This window comes from Betta splendens, chromosome 5 (genome assembly GCF_900634795.4).
Source record: "Betta splendens chromosome 5, fBetSpl5.4, whole genome shotgun sequence".
Taxonomy (NCBI): Eukaryota; Metazoa; Chordata; class Actinopteri; order Anabantiformes; family Osphronemidae; genus Betta; species Betta splendens.
In genome coordinates this window covers 4,606,671-4,626,923 of record NC_040885.2, presented here as the reverse complement: position 1 = coordinate 4,626,923, position 20,253 = coordinate 4,606,671, and the positions used below count along the sequence as shown (strand labels likewise).

The 20,253-nt window shown below is 39.8% G+C and overlaps 1 protein-coding gene across 5 annotated transcripts in view; it reads right to left on the bottom strand.

The window, feature by feature from the left end:
* Positions 1-13,903, bottom strand: part of mtmr14 (myotubularin related protein 14) — a 32,134-nt gene extending 18,231 nt beyond the window's left edge. For 4 of the 5 annotated variants that reach the window (XM_029150766.3, XM_029150771.2, XM_029150770.2 and 1 more), the window contains exons 1-7: positions 12,681-13,903; positions 11,844-11,992; positions 10,731-10,839; positions 10,142-10,217; positions 9,906-9,966; positions 578-700; positions 286-359 (exon numbers count right to left, since the gene is read on the bottom strand). In XM_029150766.3, the coding sequence (XP_029006599.1) occupies positions 286-359; positions 578-700; positions 9,906-9,966; positions 10,142-10,217; positions 10,731-10,839; positions 11,844-11,992; positions 12,681-12,815 (727 nt within the window). In that variant the 5' untranslated portion in view covers positions 12,816-13,903. The remainder of the gene's footprint in view (positions 1-285; positions 360-577; positions 701-9,905; positions 9,967-10,141; positions 10,218-10,730; positions 10,840-11,843; positions 11,993-12,680) is intronic. The other variant, XM_029150767.3, reaches the window with a different exon arrangement.
* Positions 13,904-20,253: the final 6,350 nt, after the last annotated feature.

Sequence of the window (20,253 nt, the reverse complement as noted above, 5' to 3'; positions counted from 1 at the left end):
AGACAGTTTTAGGTTTTTCTGAATTGACAGGCAAGTGTAGCTCTGTTTGCTGGATCCAACAACTCCTTTAGCGACTTTTTGTTAAAATTTAAATAACCATCAATAAAACCTAGTGCCATAAATTACAATAATTTAGGTTGATTTTTTATTTTATTTTTTTACTATTACATTACAATGGTGGATCCCACCATTGTCCACAGCAGGGACATTACGAATTACCAAATCTCCATTACTCCACAGTATGAGAAAATAACGTCCTCTGTGGTATGTACTGTAGTCGTTTACCTGGGTAAGGCACAGAGAGCAAGGTGAAGTCTGCATATCGCTGGGCCTTGTCCACCTTCTCTGAGGATGTTACACTGGAATGAGAGGGGCAAGACATTTAGAGGTGGTTACTGTAAAAATGGCAGAAATATACCATCCACAGCTTCGTAATGAATGTGTACAGATGTAATAAATCCGACATAGTCGAAGAAACAAACCAGGCCTTTCAAATATTAACCAGCAGCTCCAATATCCAGTGCCTCATTTTATTAATATTACCCTAAATAACAGCAACATACGATGTAGATCTTACTTTAGACCAAACTTGACCTTCTTGTTCTCCACCATGAGGTCACAGATGTAACGAACAGAGAGGTAGCGCAGCAGCTTAATGTCGTGACCTCGGACCTTGTCAAAAAGCTGTGAGTCCCCGTTCCTGGGTGAAAGAGGAAAGAAGGAAGATTAAAAAAAAGAGAAGGGTTTCCCCTTCTCTTTTTTTTATCTTAAGAAATAAAATAAAAAAATGATCTGGGTACCAGTTACATCACATTTGAAGGAAATAGGAAATCAACTCCCTAACTCACTCCAACACCAAATGTAACGCTGCAAATGTAAGTGTGCTGAAGGATTTTAACATACACATGGAAGATAGAAACCTTTCCTCAGCAGAGACTCATGTGCACCATATGGACTTAATCTGTTCCACCAGCACAGTTGATGAGCTCTATGTAACCAACCACTTCCATCTGACACTCAACATCACACACTCCCTTTCTGGAGTCAAGTCACCACCTCTCATCTAATGACGAAACATCAAAGTCATCTCATTGACACACACTCTAATATCAGTACCATTCCAATCCTGGACCATTCATCCACTCCTGATGAACTTGAAGCTTACTAGAATATCGGCATAACCAACAATCTCAATTCTCCTGCCAGAGTCTCTGCTCCCAAACTCTGAAACCCCATTTAGCTGACTCTCTTTCACTCCTCAAAGTCAGACTCAAAACTGATTTGCTCAATATGTCCTACGCAATTTAATCACTTATACATGTACTTTGCTGTCCTAAAATATCTATTCACTTCTTTGTTGTTTGTTCTATTCATCTGCTTGTACAATGTTCTATGGTGTTTTGAAATGAGCTAATTAAAAAAATATATTATTAGCGGGAGAGCTGAACAGCTCTCACACTATTGATATCTTCGCTCTTTATTAGTGGGAGAGCTGAACAGCTCTCACACTATTGAGATCTTCGCTCTTTATTAGTGGGAGAGCTGAACAGCTCTCACACTATTGATATCTTCGCTCTTTATTTTTCTTCTTATTATTATTATTTCGCCCCGTTTTTCGGTCGCTTTCATCGTCTCAACGCTTCGTCGTAGAATCGCCGTTCAACTTTCTAAACGTGTGTCGTCTTTAGGAGATGGGGGCTATTACTTTTAACGTTTTCAGCTTTTCAACTTTTAACGTTATTCAACTTTTTCCGTCGTTTTTTTTATAATGGTCGTCTATGGGAATCATCGTTCAACTTTTTGTCAACTTGCCTCTTTTCGTCAGCGTCTGTCATCGTCATACTTTGGCGTAGAAACGTCATTTCAACTTCAAAAGCGTCCATCATTGTTCAACTTTCTCCTTGTAAATCAGCGTTGCCGTATCTTCTATACTTTTTGACTCGTGAGCGTTTAAATATGGTGTGGTTTTTGTTAAATTTTCAGCTTTTCCATTAGTGTGTATTGCGTCTGCTAGCACTAGAACTACTGGGTTTTCTAAATATACCCATTCCCACTAGAAGGTGGTCAAATGATCTGCTCGGCTAGCTGAGACCCTGAATCATCTGTGAACAGCTGCCTTTGTTAGGTAAAGAGGGCCATCACTGACGCACTCTAGGTGGTGGGTTGCGTGGGCTTGCTGACCCTGCTCCTGTCTGCAAGGTAAGAGTGACATCCACTGTTACAATGTTCAACCGCTATGTGCTTGGATTTACAACGTGAAAGGACGAGTGTCATTGTTGCGGTCTCACCGAAGGAAGCAATAAGATATCATCATCAATAATACAATAAGACAGTTTTAGATCCTTCTCAAATGTGGCGAAGCTTTGTTTATTTACAAAAAAAACTAAAGCTTTTACAGAGCAGAGTGAGCCTGATTTTCCCGCCTTTTGTCTCCATGGCGACTGCAGATGTCACTGACAGGTCAAACTCCTGATGCCCAGTGTAGACAGCAGTTCCATGCTTATTACTGATTACTCAACTACACTATTGGATTGTGTAGTAATTAAGCACACACTTCCTCTAAATCCTTTCAAAATAAAAGCACCAAGCCAAATACTTAGCTTTAATAGCAATATTTCTGCTTTTAGATGGGTAATTATGACTATTTAAGGAGATTAACAGTTTAGTAATGACCCACACATGCTTCCTCTACATCCTTTCAAAATAAAAGCACCAAATGCCAATTATTAGCTTTAACTGCACTGTTTTTGCCTTTAAATGGGTAATTATGATTATTTAAAGACTAATTGACAGTTACGCTATTACCCCCACACATTTCCTCTAAATCCTTTCAAAATAAAAGCACCAATTACAATTTATTACCTTTAATGGCAAGATTGATTAGAAAATCTGTGGTTTTGAATACTAACCAATCGTTAATGAGACTACTTTAGAGTTCAGTAAATAACCACTCAAACCTATTAGGGTGCTTTTATTCTGAAAGGGCTAAATCTAAATCTTTTGCTTTAATAGGGCTATTCTTGCTATTGAATGATAAATTATGACTATCTAATGACTATTTTATAGTTTAGTAATCACTCACACACAGCTTCTAAATCCTTCCAAAAAAAAAGCACCAATGTAATTTATTACCTTAAATGGCAAGATTTTTGTTTCTGACTGGTAAATTTCTACTAGTTATTAAAGTATTACACAGTTAGGTAATTATTTACAAATACTTTCTTCAAATCAAAAAGATAGTCAGCTTATTTATGATTGTCAACAATGCACCTTGTTCAACTTTTTAATCTTTGACATCTTTTAACCTTGGTCAACTTTTGAATCATTGTCATCTCTTTAATATTGTCATAGTATGACCTTGGTCATCTTTTTAATCATCATCTTTTTATTCGCCATCTTTTGTCATCGTTTTAATCTTTGTCAACGTTTTCTTGTTTTCATCGTTTTCATCGTTTTGCCGTAGTCAACTTTTTGGACGTAGTCAACTTTGACGTCAGCAGCTTAATCAGCGTTTGTCATCGTTGCGGCAGCAGATCAGCTCTCCCACGTAATTTCTCGAGAAATTACTTTTTCTAGTTAGTGGGAGAGCTGAACAGCTCTCACACTATTGATATCTTCGCTCTTTATTTTTCTTCTTATTTCGCCCCGTTTTTCGGTCGCTTTCATCGTCTCAACGCTTCGTCGTAGAATCGCCGTTCAACTTTCTAAACGTGTGTCGTCTTTAGGGGATGGGGGCTATTACTTTTCACGTTTTCAGCTTTTCAACTTTTAACGTTATTCAACGTTTTCCGTCGTTTTTTTATAATGGTCGTCTATGGGAATCATCGTTCAACTTTTTGTCAACTTGCCTCTTTTCGTCAGCTTCTGTCATCGTCATACTTTGGCGTAGAAACATCATTTCAACGTCAAAAGCGTCTATCATCTTTCAGCGTTCTCTGTGTAAATCAGCGTCCTCGTATCTTTTATAGTTTTCGACTTGTGAGCGTTTAAATATGGTGTGGTTTTTGTTAAATTTTCAGCTTTTCCATTAGTGTGTATTGGGTCAGTTAGAGTGCGTGATGTCACAGCTACAGTGAGAAGGTGCGCTTTTTTAAGACAGAACTTCTGTCTCTAACTCGTCACTACAGCCACAATTTTTACTCTATCAACATAATTACTTCACTAAATCGTGGTCATACTTGTCTTCTTTCTAATGATGTGTCTGGATATACCCTCAGACCTATACTTTAGTCGCTATCAACCTCAAAGCGCAGAGAGATCCCGAAATTCTCCCATAGACTCTAATGATAATTTTCGGCAGACGTCTGGGGAGAAAAACAGGAGACATATTTTGAAATTGCCACTGTGGCTACAAGCTTTTATCCTCAAACATAAAATTCACACCATTTGCTCATTGAAGCCTTGGGACTCGTAAAATGAAATAATTTTTGTGATAACTATCATGGTTTAGCTGGAACAAGCCTGTTTATACAGGGTGAAACTCTGCTTTTACAGAGCAGAGTGAGCCTGATTTTCCCGCCTTTCGTCTCCATGGCGACGGCGCAGCTGCAGATTTCACTGACAGGTCAAACTGCTGATGCTCAGTGTAGACAGCAGTTCCATGCTTATTACTACACTATTGGATTGTGTAGTAATTAAGCACACACTTCCTCTAAATCCTTTCAAAATAAAAGCACCAAGCCAAATAATTAGCTTTAATAGCAATATTTCAACTTTTAGATGGGTAATTATGACTATTTAAAGATAGATTAACAGTTTAGTAATTACCCACACGTGCTTCCTCTACATCCTTTCAAAATAAAAGCACCAATGCCAATTATTAGCTTTAACTGCACTGTTTTTTGCCTTTGAATGGGTAATTATGATTATTAATGGGTAATTAAAGACTAATTGACAGTTATGCTATTACCCCCCACACATTTCCTCTAAATCCTTTCAAAATAAAAGCACCAATTACAATTTATTACCTTTAATGGCAAGATTGATTAAAAACATTTGTGGTTCTGAATACTTACCAATCGTTAATGGGACTACTTTAGAGTTCAGTAAATAGCCACTCAAACTTATTAGGGTGCTTTTATTCTGAAAGGGCTAAATCTAAATCTTTTGCTTTAATAGGGCTATTCTTGCTATTGAATGATAAACTATGACTATCTAATGACTATTTTATAGTTTAGTAATCGCCCACACACAACCTCTAAATCCTTTCAAAATAAAAGCACCAATGTAATTTATTACCTAAATGGCAAGATTTTTGTTTCTGACTGGTAAATTTCTACTAGTTTTTAAAAATATTACACAGTTAGGTAATTGTTTACAAATACTTTCTTCAAATCAAAAAGATAGTCAGCTTATTTATGATTGTCAACAATGCACATTGGTCAACCTTTTAATCTTTGACATCTTTTAACCTTGGTCAACTTTTGAATCATTGTCATCTCTTTAATATTGTCATAGTATGACCTTGGTCATCTTTTTAATCATCATCTTTTTCATCGCCATCTTTTGTCATCGTTTTAATCTTTGTCAACGTTTTCTCGTTTTCATCGTTTTCATCGTTTTGCCGTAGTCAACTTTTTGACGTCAGCAGCTTAATCAGCGTTTGTCATCGTTGCGGCAGCAGATCAGCTCTCCCACGTAATTTCTCGAGAAATTACTTTTTCTAGTTATTATTATTATTTCGCCCCGTTTTTCGGTCGCTTTCATCGTCTCAACGCTTTGTCGTAGAATCGCCGTTCAACTTTCTAAACGTGTGTCGTCTTTAGGGGATGGGGGCTATTACTTTTCACGTTTTCAGCTTTTCAACTTTTAACGTTATTCAACGTTTTCCGTCGTTTTTTTATAATGGTCGTCTATGGGAATCATCGTTCAACTTTTTGTCAACTTGCCTCTTTTCGTCAGCTTCTGTCATCGTCATACTTTGGCGTAGAAACATCATTTCAACGTCAAAAGCGTCTATCATCTTTCAGCGTTCTCTGTGTAAATCAGCGTCCTCGTATCTTTTATAGTTTTCGACTTGTGAGCGTTTAAATATGGTGTGGTTTTTGTTAAATTTTCAGCTTTTCCATTAGTGTGTATTGGGTCAGTTAGAGTGCGTGATGTCACAGCTACAGTGAGAAGGTGCGCTTTTTTAAGACAGAACTTCTGTCTCTAACTCGTCACTACAGCCACAATTTTTACTCTATCAACATAATTACTTCACTAAATCGTGGTCATACTTGTCTTCTTTCTAATGATGTGTCTGGATATACCCTCAGACCTATACTTTAGTCGCTATCAACCTCAAAGCGCAGAGAGATCCCGAAATTCTCCCATAGACTCTAATGATAATTTTCGGCAGACGTCTGGGGAGAAAAACAGGAGACATATTTTGAAATTGCCACTGTGGCTACAAGCTTTTATCCTCAAACATAAAATTCACACCATTTGCTCATTGAAGCCTTGGGACTCGTAAAATGAAATAATTTTTGTGATAACTATCATGGTTTAGCTGGAACAAGCCTGTTTATACAGGGTGAAACTCTGCTTTTACAGAGCAGAGTGAGCCTGATTTTCCCGCCTTTCGTCTCCATGGCGACGGCGCAGCTGCAGATTTCACTGACAGGTCAAACTGCTGATGCTCAGTGTAGACAGCAGTTCCATGCTTATTACTACACTATTGGATTGTGTAGTAATTAAGCACACACTTCCTCTAAATCCTTTCAAAATAAAAGCACCAAGCCAAATAATTAGCTTTAATAGCAATATTTCAACTTTTAGATGGGTAATTATGACTATTTAAAGATAGATTAACAGTTTAGTAATTACCCACACGTGCTTCCTCTACATCCTTTCAAAATAAAAGCACCAATGCCAATTATTAGCTTTAACTGCACTGTTTTTGCCTTTGAATGGGTAATTATGATTATTAATGGGTAATTAAAGACTAATTGACAGTTATGCTATTACCCCCACACATTTCCTCTAAATCCTTTCAAAATAAAAGCACCAATTACAATTTATTACCTTTAATGGCAAGATTGATTAAAAACATTTGTGGTTCTGAATACTTACCAATCGTTAATGGGACTACTTTAGAGTTCAGTAAATAGCCACTCAAACTTATTAGGGTGCTTTTATTCTGAAAGGGCTAAATCTAAATCTTTTGCTTTAATAGGGCTATTCTTGCTATTGAATGATAAACTATGACTATCTAATGACTATTTTATAGTTTAGTAATCGCCCACACACAACCTCTAAATCCTTTCAAAATAAAAGCACCAATGTAATTTATTACCTAAATGGCAAGATTTTTGTTTCTGACTGGTAAATTTCTACTAGTTTTTAAAAATATTACACAGTTAGGTAATTGTTTACAAATACTTTCTTCAAATCAAAAAGATAGTCAGCTTATTTATGATTGTCAACAATGCACATTGGTCAACCTTTTAATCTTTGACATCTTTTAACCTTGGTCAACTTTTGAATCATTGTCATCTCTTTAATATTGTCATAGTATGACCTTGGTCATCTTTTTAATCATCATCTTTTTCATCGCCATCTTTTGTCATCGTTTTAATCTTTGTCAACGTTTTCTCGTTTTCATCGTTTTCATCGTTTTGCCGTAGTCAACTTTTTGACGTCAGCAGCTTAATCAGCGTTTGTCATCGTTGCGGCAGCAGATCAGCTCTCCCACGTAATTTCTCGAGAAATTACTTTTTCTAGTTATTATTATTATTTCGCCCCGTTTTTCGGTCGCTTTCATCGTCTCAACGCTTTGTCGTAGAATCGCCGTTCAACTTTCTAAACGTGTGTCGTCTTTAGGAGATGGGGGCTATTACTTTTTACGTTTTCAGCTTTTCAACTTTTAACGTTATTCAACGTTTTTCGTCGTTTTTTTATAATGGTCGTCTATGGGAATCATCGTTCAACTTTTTGTCAACTTGCCTCTTTTCATCAGCGTCTATCATCGTCATACTTTGGCGTAGAAACGTCATTTCAAGGTCAAAAGCGTCTATCATCTTTCAACGTTCTCCGTGTAAATCAGCGTCCTCGTATCTTTTATAGTTTTCGACTTGTGAGCGTTTAAATATCGTGTGGTATTTGTTAAATTTTCAGCTTTTCCATTAGTGTGTATTGCGTCTGCTAGAGTGCGTGATGTCACAGCTACAGTGAGAAGGTGCGCTTTAAGACAGAACTTCTGTCTCTAACTTGTCACTACAGCCACAATTTCTACTCTATCAACGTAATTATTTCACTAAATCGTAGTCATAATTATCTTCTTTCTAATGATGTGTCTGGATATACCCTCAGACCTATACTTTAGTCGCTATCAACCTCAAAGCGCAGAGAGATCCCGAAATTCTCCCATAGACTCTAATGATAATTTTTGGCAGACGTCTGGGGAGAAAAACAGAGGAGACATATTTTGAAATTGCCACTGAGGCTACAAGCTTTTGTCCTCAAACATAAAATTCACACCATTTGCTCATTGAAGCCTTGGGACTCGTAAAATGAAATAATTTTTGTGATAACTGTCATGGTTTAGCTGGAACAAGCCTGTTTATACAGGGTGAAACTCTGCTTTTACAGAGCAGAGTGAGCCTGATTTTCCCGCCTTTTGTCTCCATGGCGACGGCGCAGCAGCAGATTTGACTGACAGGTCAAACTGCTGATGCTCAGTGTACAGAGCAGTTCCATGCTTGTTACTGATTAGTCAACCACACTATTGGATTGTGTAGTGATTAAGCACGCACTTCCTCTAAATCCTTTCAAAATAAAAGCACCAAGCCAAATAATTAGCTTTAATAGCAGTATTTCTGCTTTTAGATGAATAATTATGACTTTTTAAAGATAGATTAACAGTTTAGTAATTACCCACACATGCTTCCTCTGAATCCTTTCAAAATAAAAGCACCAATGCCAATTATTAGCTTTAACTGCACTGTTTTTGCCTTTGAATGGGTAATTATGATTATTTAAAGACAAATTGACAGTTACGCTATTACCCCCACACATTTCCTCTAAATCCTTTCAAAATAAAAGCACCAATTACAATTTATTACCTTTAATGGCAAGATTGATTAGAAAGTTTGTGGTTCTGAATACTAATTAATCGTTAATGAGACTACTTTAGAGTTCAGTAAATAGCCACTCAAACTTATTAGGGTGCTTTTATTCTGAAAGGGCTAAATCTAAATCTTTTACTTTAATAGGGCTATTCTTGCTATTGAATGATAAATTATGACTATCTAATGACTATTTTATAGTTTAGTAATTGCCCACACACAACCTCTAAATCCTTTCAAAATAAAAGCACCAATGTAATTTATTACCTTAAATGGCAAGATTTTCGTTTCTGACTGGTAAATTTCTACTAGTTATTAAACTATTACACAGTTAGGTAATTATTTACAAATACTTTCTTCAAATCAAAAAGATAGTCAACTTATTTATGATTTTCAACAATGCACTCTGGTCAACTTTTTAATCTTTGACATCTTTTTACGTTGGTCAACTTTTGAATCATTGTCATCTCTTTAATATTGTCATAGTATGACCTTGGTCATCTTCTTAATCATCATCTTTTTAATCGCCATCTTTTGTCATCGTTTTAATCTTTGTCATCATTTTCTCGTTTTCTCGTTTTCATCGTTTTGCCGTAGTCAACTTTTTGACGTCAGCAGCTTAATCAGCGTTTGTCATCGTTGCGGCAGCAGATCAGCTCTCCCACGTAATTTCTCGAGAAATTACTTTTTCTAGTTATTTTTTATTATTATCATCGGCGTCGTCATTATTATTATCATCATTATCAACAACAACTGATTCACCTGTGCCTTATGTGCAGGGCATACAGGGTAGCGTGCGTGTCTCTCTAACCCAAAACATTATTTATCGGTTTAATACAGCTGAAGTAATTTTCTTACCTGACTGCATTGTCATCCTCTGGAACCTCCGCTGACCCTGTCCACGTGTCATCACTGCCCCCTAAAAAAAGGAATTTAGAGAAAAGCAATGAAGTTAAATGCCAAAATGAATCAAACTCACCAAAACAATCTCCTACCAACATTATGCTGGTTGTTGTACAATTGCAAACCAACAAAGTTCAGCACTTAACATTACTGCTCTAGCACAGAATGTTATGTGTCTCTGTGTGTTGTACCTGAGAAGATATAGTTGTAGCCTGTTCGTCCATACAGCTCACCCCAGCCTGCCAGTGTGGATGACCGGCAAATATGCTGCAGGCACGAAAAAAAAAAAAAAGCTTTGGTTGTTGACTTATGTAAAGGCTGCATCATTTATAAGCCATCACCTTCCTCTGGTTGTTTGGTTTTGTGTTTTGTGGGTCCCTGTTGGCCCCATCTACTATCACCTTGGATTTTTGGAAGTGAGCCTCATTCCAAAAGTTAGTCCTTCTGTATTTTGTTGATACAAGATTCTAATAATAATCATGGGCCCAGAACAGCCCTAGTAGAACAGAAGAGTAACTCCCAAACAAAAACTTGATGAATTGTTATTGAATAAAATAGTGAAAAATATTCACATTTGTAATTCTACTATAAATTCAGAAACTTTACTTGATTGCACGATATGATGTTCAGAACAATTTCATATTAATTCATTTTAACTCTGTCCACTAATCAGCTCTGCTCTAGTCGATTCCATTGTCCTTCATCGAAAACCAGAGCAAAGATTTGTTTTGTATTTTTTGACACTTTTCAGTGGCAAAAAGGGTTGTGGTGTAGCAGTACCTTGCCGTTGTAGAGTATGACGGGACAAACAAATCTCCCTCTGCAGCGAGCCAGCTTACTGCGGCTCACCAGGTCCTGGAGCTTACCCACCTGGACTGTGCTTTCATACCTGCAAATATGCACAAAACCTCAAGTGAGTCCTTCAGCCTTGATTAAATTAATAAGTTACACTGAATATTCAAATGTCATCAACAACTTACCACAAGTATGAATGATATGCATCACTGGCAGATGACTAAACAAGTTTAATTTCTCATCCAATGCATCACACAAATTGACAATACTGTCAATTTTCAGACTTTGTATCATCAATCTAAGATTTATTTTTTCACTGCGATGATAATGAGGAGATGTTTATATTTCCTTGAATAAATCCTCTGTGCCAATTCTTTGACAATTATTTACCCAGTATGTAAATGATCCAACTCAAAACTCTCATAATTTAAAGCATCACTAACTCATCTGCAGATGCCTTTAAAAGCCGACCGATTATCAATCAATTTAATTTCTCTTTGGGAGCAATTATCAATCCTAGCTGACTGGCAGTCGACTGACTTTTATTGCTACACACATTACTCTCCTCATGAAGGCCGACAATCCTTGCATTGTGTGTAAATTAAGCTGAATACGGCTGCTTCAAAAAACACTTGCCCGTCATGCAATTTCCTGCTCGTAAATTCAGATCAAACTGAGATGGTAGACATTAACCACCATCTACGCTGCCAAATACTTTAAAAATATACATCATGTCCTAAAGAATTAAAATCTTATTTTAAACTGATGAATACTGCAGAACATTAACAGAAACATGACGCTGTGAGGACAAATGGGCAGAGTTTGTACTATTTTAAATGTGCCTCTTTTTCCAGAACCCTGCTGGAAATAGTTCAAGTGCATTAATCATCAGTGAGAAATGAGGATTTAATGAGTCATTGCTGCATTTCCTAATTCTGACAGAACAGTCACTTCACCCTTCTAGCTTAATGGGTTCACGGAGGCTGAAGACCAGGCTGACCCTTGCTCCCTGCATCACAATAAGGTGCAGATGATAAGATGAGCGACACAAACAAACAAGTAACCAAGAGATGGACTGGCCGACCAGTGAGGAGGTACCTGTCCTTCTCGATATCTGTACATTCATACTCCAGGAAAACGATCTGCCGAGGATAATGGCCACACACTTCTCCATTGGAGTTCTGTATGACACTATACTTGTAATCTCTGGCAAATAACTCCAGACAGCGATTCTCTATCACTTCCACCTAAAGAAAAGAAAAAAAAAGTTTAGTGTTATTCTTAAGATGCTCAAGGCAAGTATTTTTGAGATTATTGGCTTATGAAAAGAGACCCACTTCACATCAGCATCTTTAAATTGCATCAGTTATTATTAAAGGGTAAAATTACTTTAAAGAGAATTCGATTCAAAATATGAAATATGATTTAAACCCAGTTGGTTCCTTGGGTTGAATATAAATGAAGATCAACACAGTTGTGATAGCAGCAACCTACTGTTTATGTAAAGTCTGATGTGGTCCTACAAATTATTATGTGTCTCCTTTAGGATAATGTGTATAATTAGTTCAAGATTACAACAAAACAAAGCTGATTAAGCTTTTTTATTTAAAAAAAAGTCAGAAGCTATAATTCCCCTACTTGTTTTAAAATTTATTTGAATTACCCATAACCTACTGACTTTTGTTATCAAGAGCCTAACTGAGAAGTTTACACATTTGTTTTCAGCTGGAGAAAAAAAACATTAACTGTGTTTAAAAAGGAAGCAGCAACAACATGCACCAAGGTAACTAATGTGTGAAAATGAACACGACGCACAACTTCTGCGTCAATACAAATAAACCAAGGAACAGAGTTGTTACTCGCATTTCCTGACACATCCTGAAAGCTTGAACTTGTCTTGAGGTCATAGTATCCTTCACACAAGTAGAAACGTACCCGTGGACCAACTTCTTTCGCTCTGTACTGAGTCCTGGAGAATAAATCTATCAAGTCCGCTATGTCCTCGCTCTTTCTGACCGGCAGCCCGGCGGCTGAGACGCCGCTGGCCGCGGAGGGGGAGGCGGCCATCATGGCGCCTCGAGCTCCGGCCGTGGCCTCAATCCGAACGCGACCTCCTTCAAACACCGCAGAGCTTCGTCCCTCGGAGCAGGGGGGGCGACCTGGCCATCCCCTCCCCGCCAGCTTCTTCCTGGCTGGCCGTTTCAGGGGGCCGGAGCCGCGGAGCTTTTCTGGATTCAGGGCACCGACGAGCTGCTCCACGCTTCGACCAGACGCTTCGCGCAGCACCGCAGCTAGCGCGGCTCACTAGCGGATGACAGCAGCTGCTTCTCTAACACAAACCAGAAGGACCATTTTTGAGACTCCGTCTGTGAAGTCCGGCACCACAGGACTGCTGCTCTGTTCGTGTTTCTTTCTTGCACAAGACGTGATGCACGACGCTCGGCACAAGCAACCAAAGTCCCGTCAGGTGCAACCAGGAAAGGTCCGGTTTCCTCCGAGGCCTGCTCACGGTCCTTCGGTGTCACGTCTTCATATCCCCCTAAAAAACACGGCCATGAAATTAAAAACTATAGAAGGAACACTGATGCTGCACAACGTTGATCCAGCATATGTGAAGTACCAGCAGCGAGGTACGAAATGTGCGAATGGTGCCCAAAAGTACAACAGCCGGTAAACAGGATGTCAACAGCAACACGTGACCGTCGTCTCTTTAAATGGCGACGGCGTCTCGCATGAGAGCTCAGTGGTTCCAGTTGTGCTGGGGGAGAGTGGCCTCACGCCTCCTTCTTTCTTATTTACTCGGCATATCTTAAAAAAAAATGAAAGTAGATACATAAATTTGTATATTTGACATTTTGAGACCATAACCACAGGCTGTTTGGTCAGAGGGGATGTTTTAGATCATAAAGTCACAATCTCTAATAACAGATCTAACAGTGGTAGCACAGTCCTCTGAGATCATCTGGCGGAGTATGATAGTTTCCAACCCAAGAACGTAATGACACTAAAGATAATGGCTGAATGTAACTTGTCCTGTGATGGCTATTGTTTACTCACCTAGTAACAGCTCGGATTAACCTTTAGCCCACAGAGCCCTTAACAACATGAATGGATGGAGATGTTTGTTTAACATAGGCAAAACAGGGAGGTTGTAAATAGGTTATTTACATTTTTACCAGGCAACAATTGCTGTGTCTCCAGACATACAATACAATACAATACAATACAATAAAAGCATTGGTACAATATTAAATGTGTCCCAGGACTAAATCATTAAAGGTATTTTTCATAATATGTTTATGTTGCAGACTGTTAGTAGTGATGGGTAGATGAGGCGTCATGAAGCGTTTCGACACATGTACAAACTGTATTGATACTGTGCCGATACTGAATACTGACACCTGCTGGACCTTAAAAATCCCTACAGGCTTCTGCTTCATCAAATCAATGACGAAAACTATACTCCTGATTGATTCCATTTCCAGGTAAGGATGCGTGGGGGTACTGCGTCATGTCTGGCACAGTGGTGGGGGGGGGTGACTGGTGGTTGGGGGTGCCTGCCTACCTAAGGAACCAGGACAACGGGACTGGTGGACTCTGGGCTGGCCGCATGGGTCCCCTGCTTCGGGGGTGTGGTGGCTGCGGAGACCGGCGGTCCTGTGCCGGAGTAGGGCCATTTTGAGGGTTGGCGTGTGTCTGTCTCCGGGGAGCGGAGGCGGGCCTCCCTGCCGGTGTGCGGGGGGCGGACCTGGGGGTGGAGACCTGGGTGACCTGCGCCCGGGGGACTCCCTCCGGGGGTGCCTGCCTGTGCCCGGAGGGGTGTCTCTCCTCTGGGGCGCTGGCCCTGCTCGGGTGGGGCGCTGCCTGCCCTAGCGGTCCGACGCCCTCTGGTGACTGCTCGGGCCTGTTGCAGGGGGGGTTGGCGGACTACTCAGGCTTCAACCTTCATTGGGCCCTGGGCGGAGGTTGGCGCTCAATGTACTACCACAGAGTATGTGTGTGGGTTTGAGTGTCACACTACACGGGGCGAGCATGGGCATACTTGAGCGAGAGAATGGGTAAGTGTGAAAGAAGGGTGAGGATGGCTCTGGCTGTGCTGCGTGTGGCGCCTGGGCAGTAGTACTGCGGTCCCTGGGTCTCGGCTGTCTCTTCCTGGCTGGGGGTTGTGGGGGGCGGTGGGATGGGTAGCAGAGCCAGTCGGGAACCTGACTCTGCGGACCCTGGTGCTCTGCTCTGCTACATTTCTCCGCATTCATCCACTTAGGTCTGCGTCCTGCTGATGGAGGGACCGGGGCTACTGGGAAGTGGTTCTGTCCCTTCCAAGTGGGATGCTCTGCAGTTTTAATTGCATTAGTCATACACACTTGTCCAGGAATCTGGGGGCTCCTTCCGGGGGGGCCAGTAGACAGAGCCTTCCCATTGATGGCTCTGTCTGCTGGACCCCTCGGAGAATTGGCTATCTCCAATTCAAGTTCCTCATACTTAGCCACATACACAAACATTTAGGGCCGGGGGTGGGCTCTTTCACTGGGGCCTGGGGCTGAGGCCAGTTGTGGCCTCGCCCACCAAGCTGGGTTGCAGGGTTCTGGGGTACCTTTTCTGCTGCCCTCTGCCTCCCCCGGCTTGGGGGGGTTGGGCGGAGCTCGGGAGGAGCTGCGGTCCCTGCCTGGGGCCACATGGACGGCAGGCCGGAGACCTACCCTTCCCACGAATGTGATCGAGCGAAATGGTGTGGGAGCGAGAATGTATCTGGGAGTGCATTGGTTCACGTATGACTGACTAGTTTGTTGTGAGAGAGTTTATGGTGTGTGTGTGATGATGTGTGTTGTACATGTGTACATGTGGGTGTATGCGTCTGTCTTTGTGTGAGTTTGTATGCGTGTGGTGCGGTTGGAGTGTGGGGGGTCCGGTTTTCCGCCCGGGTACGATGATCGTCTGCCTGGTATGGGGTGCCAAATGTAAAAGTAGCACCTATAACTAGTTTTCTCACATTTTACTAAATGACACAACATGTTTTCTCACATTTAGTTAAATGTGCAAAAGTCTAAATGTAAATGTTAAATATAAATGTAAATGTTAAATGGTAAATATAAATGTTAAATGTTAAATATAAATGTTAAATGTAAATGTTAAATGTTAAATGTAAATGTTAAATGTTAACAGCTATCAATGGGCGGGGTTTGCGCGCACAGTTTGAGGTGATTGAGTTCGTGTCTCTGATCTGAGACCAGCGCTGTTTGAGGGTAGGGGTAGAGTCTACTTGCCCATTCATGAATATTCAGTTTTACACTCGGCCAACATTTAACATTTACATTTAACATTTAACATTTACATTTACATTTAACATTTAACATTTAACATTTAACATTTAACATTTACATTTAACATTTACATTTAACATTTAGCATTTAACATTTACATTTAACATTTACATTTAACATTTAGCATTTAACATTTACATTTAACATTTACATTTAGACTTTTGCACATTTAACTAAATGTGAGAAAACATGTTGTGTCATTTAGTTAAATGTGAGAAAACTAGTTATAGGTGCTCCTTTTACATTTGGCACCCCATAGCCTGGGTGGTCTCTTTTCTGCTGACCCCCACTAATTGCTGGCCTTGTGCTGCAGGCCGCTGTGGCGCCAGGGGATGAGGTCAGCCCTGCTCCGCTCGTGTAGGGGTGGTGGACTGAGGGTGGGCCCCACGCTGGGCGCGGGGGCATCTCTTGGTGGGTTCCCTACAGACCGTGGGTCCTCGGGCTCCACTCTTTCAGGCCGACCCTCCCACCGGGGGGAGTGTTTGCCCCTGGTTCTCATGGGGTGGACAGCGTTGACCCCCGGTGGCCCACTCTGGCCTCGGGTGCTGTCTCTGTGGCTGCTGCAGCTCTGCCTGGGGGGCTCTGTGTGGGCGGCTTGGGTCGCAACACCTGCCCTCCTGGAACTGAAGATGTGTGGGCTCCCTGGCTGCTAGGATTCTTTCCTCTGCTTGTTGGATGGGCCCCTCACATCACCCTGGCTTCCACAGGTGGCATTGTTCATGCACCAACGTCTGCCTCACCCTTTGGGTGAATAATATCAAGCTACAGCCTTACTAACCTTGTAGTGGGACACTTTCCAAATCCAACTGTAAGTATTACTGATACTTATCACTACCAATATCCATAATGTGTGAATATGGAAATTGTGGTGTTGTACGTTATGACTTTTATTAAGTAGTATGGGATATGTATAACAATGCACATATGTATGTAAATGATATGTATATGTTTGTATGAGTATGTGCACACACCTTAACACTATTATCGGTATTAGTATTAATCTCCAAGGTAAACCACAGTACAACAGATGTTTAGTTATGAATGTGTTAGTCTAAGGTATATCCTGCTTCTTATTTATTTTGCTTTGATTGTTTACTTAACAGATCTGCTTGGTTTCAGCAGCTGGTTGCAATATGGCATTCAGCGTAAGATATGCAGCTTGCTAAACTGCTGGACAGAACAAAAAAAAACCCTACAGGCAACCTAATTGACGAATTCAGCTGACAGCTGATTTGATGACTTAATATATACAATTATATAATTTAAGCCATTGTATGTTATATAGTATTATTTCACATCTTCATGTACATTTAAAATTGATATTTTTAGATACAGTCGATAAAGTGGACAGGTATAATAATGTAAAAATCTAAATGAACTTATTATTTGAAATTATTTTATTAATACACTTTCACTTAATTGTAAAATTCAATCAAAACGACACCTTATTTTCCAATATGAGATAATTATAGATGAATTTGACGATGAACGGCAAACGCTCAGGGATTCCTTTAGGCGGATGCATCCCGACACATGCGCTTCCTTCTAAACACATTCTATGTTTAAATAGAAATTTCAGGTGCTGAAACTATGTGGGCAAACTAACAATGATGAATAATTTTTTTCAGGTTGGATTCTTGCTGAATTGTCAAAAAGCTGGAGTTTTATCAGATTTCTATATATTTGTGTTTCATATTTGCTCTCAGCTGAGTTGTCAACATGTGAAACACGTGTCAGTTAGATACAGGCAACTGTCATCACAGAAGATTTTACTAATTTATATTAAGTCTTGTTTCGTTTATTTCATTTTATTTTTCCACAGAACATGACTTTAATCACATTCTCACCACCTCTCCAGCTTTGGAGAAGAGCCGTTTGCACGGCACTGATGTCTGACTAATAAAGATATTTGTATTGGAATTGCGACTTGTCAAAATGTAGTTTTAGACAACCGTCCGTTCAAACTGCACATAAACCGCTCGGCAGTCACGTGACGTATCGACACCTCTCGCTCTCATTGGTCACGTGATTCGGAACGCGCTCGAGATTCTGCTTGACGACACTTCCGCTTCAAAAGATCGACGCTGAGTCGAGTGGGAGGTCTCGAGTTGAACATCTCTAACCTCCACCAGGCTTGAGTGGCAGCTTCAGATCAGATGCAGGTCCTTCCTTTGTCCATACTTGTGTTCTGATCACAGTCAGCACTAATTTGTGATAAACCTTCTGTATTCACCCTGATCATTTGTTCCTTGAGTGTGAACTGTGGCAAAGATTTAGATGTTAGAACTGGGTTTTTCTTCACCACACATACAATAGTTCTGTCAAACACAATTACATTATTCCTGGTTTTCCAGCATTTTGATGGTCTGGTAGACCATTCTGGTTCTGCTAGTGGTTCTGCTGGTCCTGGTTCTATTTCTGGTTATGCTGTTTCCAGCTTGTTCACTAATTTCACTACTAAGTATGGTTACATTAGTTTGTAAAAATTACTTAGTGATCTCTAACGCTATAGTATGAAACTGATTGATCTTAATGATGCTTAAAGCTGTCAATTTACATGTAACAGCCCACTAATTGTAGTAAACAAATCTTCATGTTGTGTATGTTTAGCGTATCAGGTGAGTGTGACTTAGTTTTATTTTACCCGACTGCACACTAATAAGCGTTAGCTAAGCATGAGTAAATACCACCATCATTTGAACCTCCACTTACATGCAGCTCAGTTTTCCCTCTGGTGGACAAAGGTAGTAATGACCGTTACTATAGTCGCTGTGTCATCATTGATCACCTACATTTAGTTATTAAAAATGTGATGAGGAGAGAGCTTGCATAGCGGACACTTGTCTAAGAATACGATGGATGCAGACGGTTTATATATTAAACTGCCATAGAGCAACAATTCCACCATATAAAGGTTTATATATCTCAATTTAGTTTAGTTTAGCTTTCAAATCAAAAGGCAAAACACTAAAACATTTGATAAAAAAGTGGTCAAAAAGATTTTATGAACAATGAAGCTTAGCAAAACTGTTCTGTGTAATAACTGTAGGTGTACAAATTATGCATAGATTTATTCATCTAAGGCTTTAGATTAACTTCCAATCTCTGCTGACTCAGACTGCAGTAATTGCCTCAAATAAAATGTTACAAACATTTTTTTTCAAAATACATTACCATTGTGATTATTTTATTATCAAAACGCATTACATCTGTTGCTTCTTAAATCTTTTGAAGGGGAACAATTGACATAGTTAACTACTATGATCTGTGTAAAAAAAAAAAACAATAAAACAATCTTTACAAAATAAAAAGCAAGAGAATGCAGTGTTTGTTATTTGGGAGGAACTCAAAAATTTGCTTCCAACAATCTGACAAAGTTGGACACTCAGACCCTAAAAACAAACATCATGCCATAGATTCAGTGTACTATATTTTATCCATACAAGTCTATAAGACATTTCTTTCTATACAGGTAAACAGAATCACACATTGTCCTGCTGTCTTTTAGGTTATCTTCCATTTTAAGGTGCAGAATAATGAGTCACAAATTGATTTGCTCCCCTTCTAATCAGTCAGACACTCTTGTAACATGAATACCCTTCTGTGTGTTGGTGGACATGGGAGGAGGGTGACTGGCGTAGTGGAAGTTGGGGTCAAGTCACATAAACTGGAACATCAGTCACTTGAGATCTTCCAGAGGACTGTAGTCGTTCTTCACATCCGATCCCAAAGAAACAAGCTCTCATAGGGAGGAGAGAAACACTCCTACAGGTCCCACTGCGGAGAGTAGAACCATCCTTGTCTTTCAAATCACTTTGTAAAGATCTTTAACCAAGAAATGCAGTTCTCACGAGAGCAAATAGCAGCTTTGTTTCAGTAGGATTCTTCAAACATTCCCTCATATCTCGTCCAAAGTTTCCTTGGTTACACAGAATTCAAGGCTTGGTCAGAAAAACTAAACAGGACATCCAGACTATTATTCCGCTCCTGCGTTCCAGTTCCATGACATCGAATACGCAGGAGCAGATAAAAACAGATGTAATGACACAACGAACGCAGCGTTATGTGGGGAACATAACTGGATTTAAAATTTATTAGGAAAAATAAAACAAAAATGAGAATGCAGCACCATGATTTATAAGATCTGTACATCTCAAGTACAATGTGAGAAGTCCACAGTAAAGTAG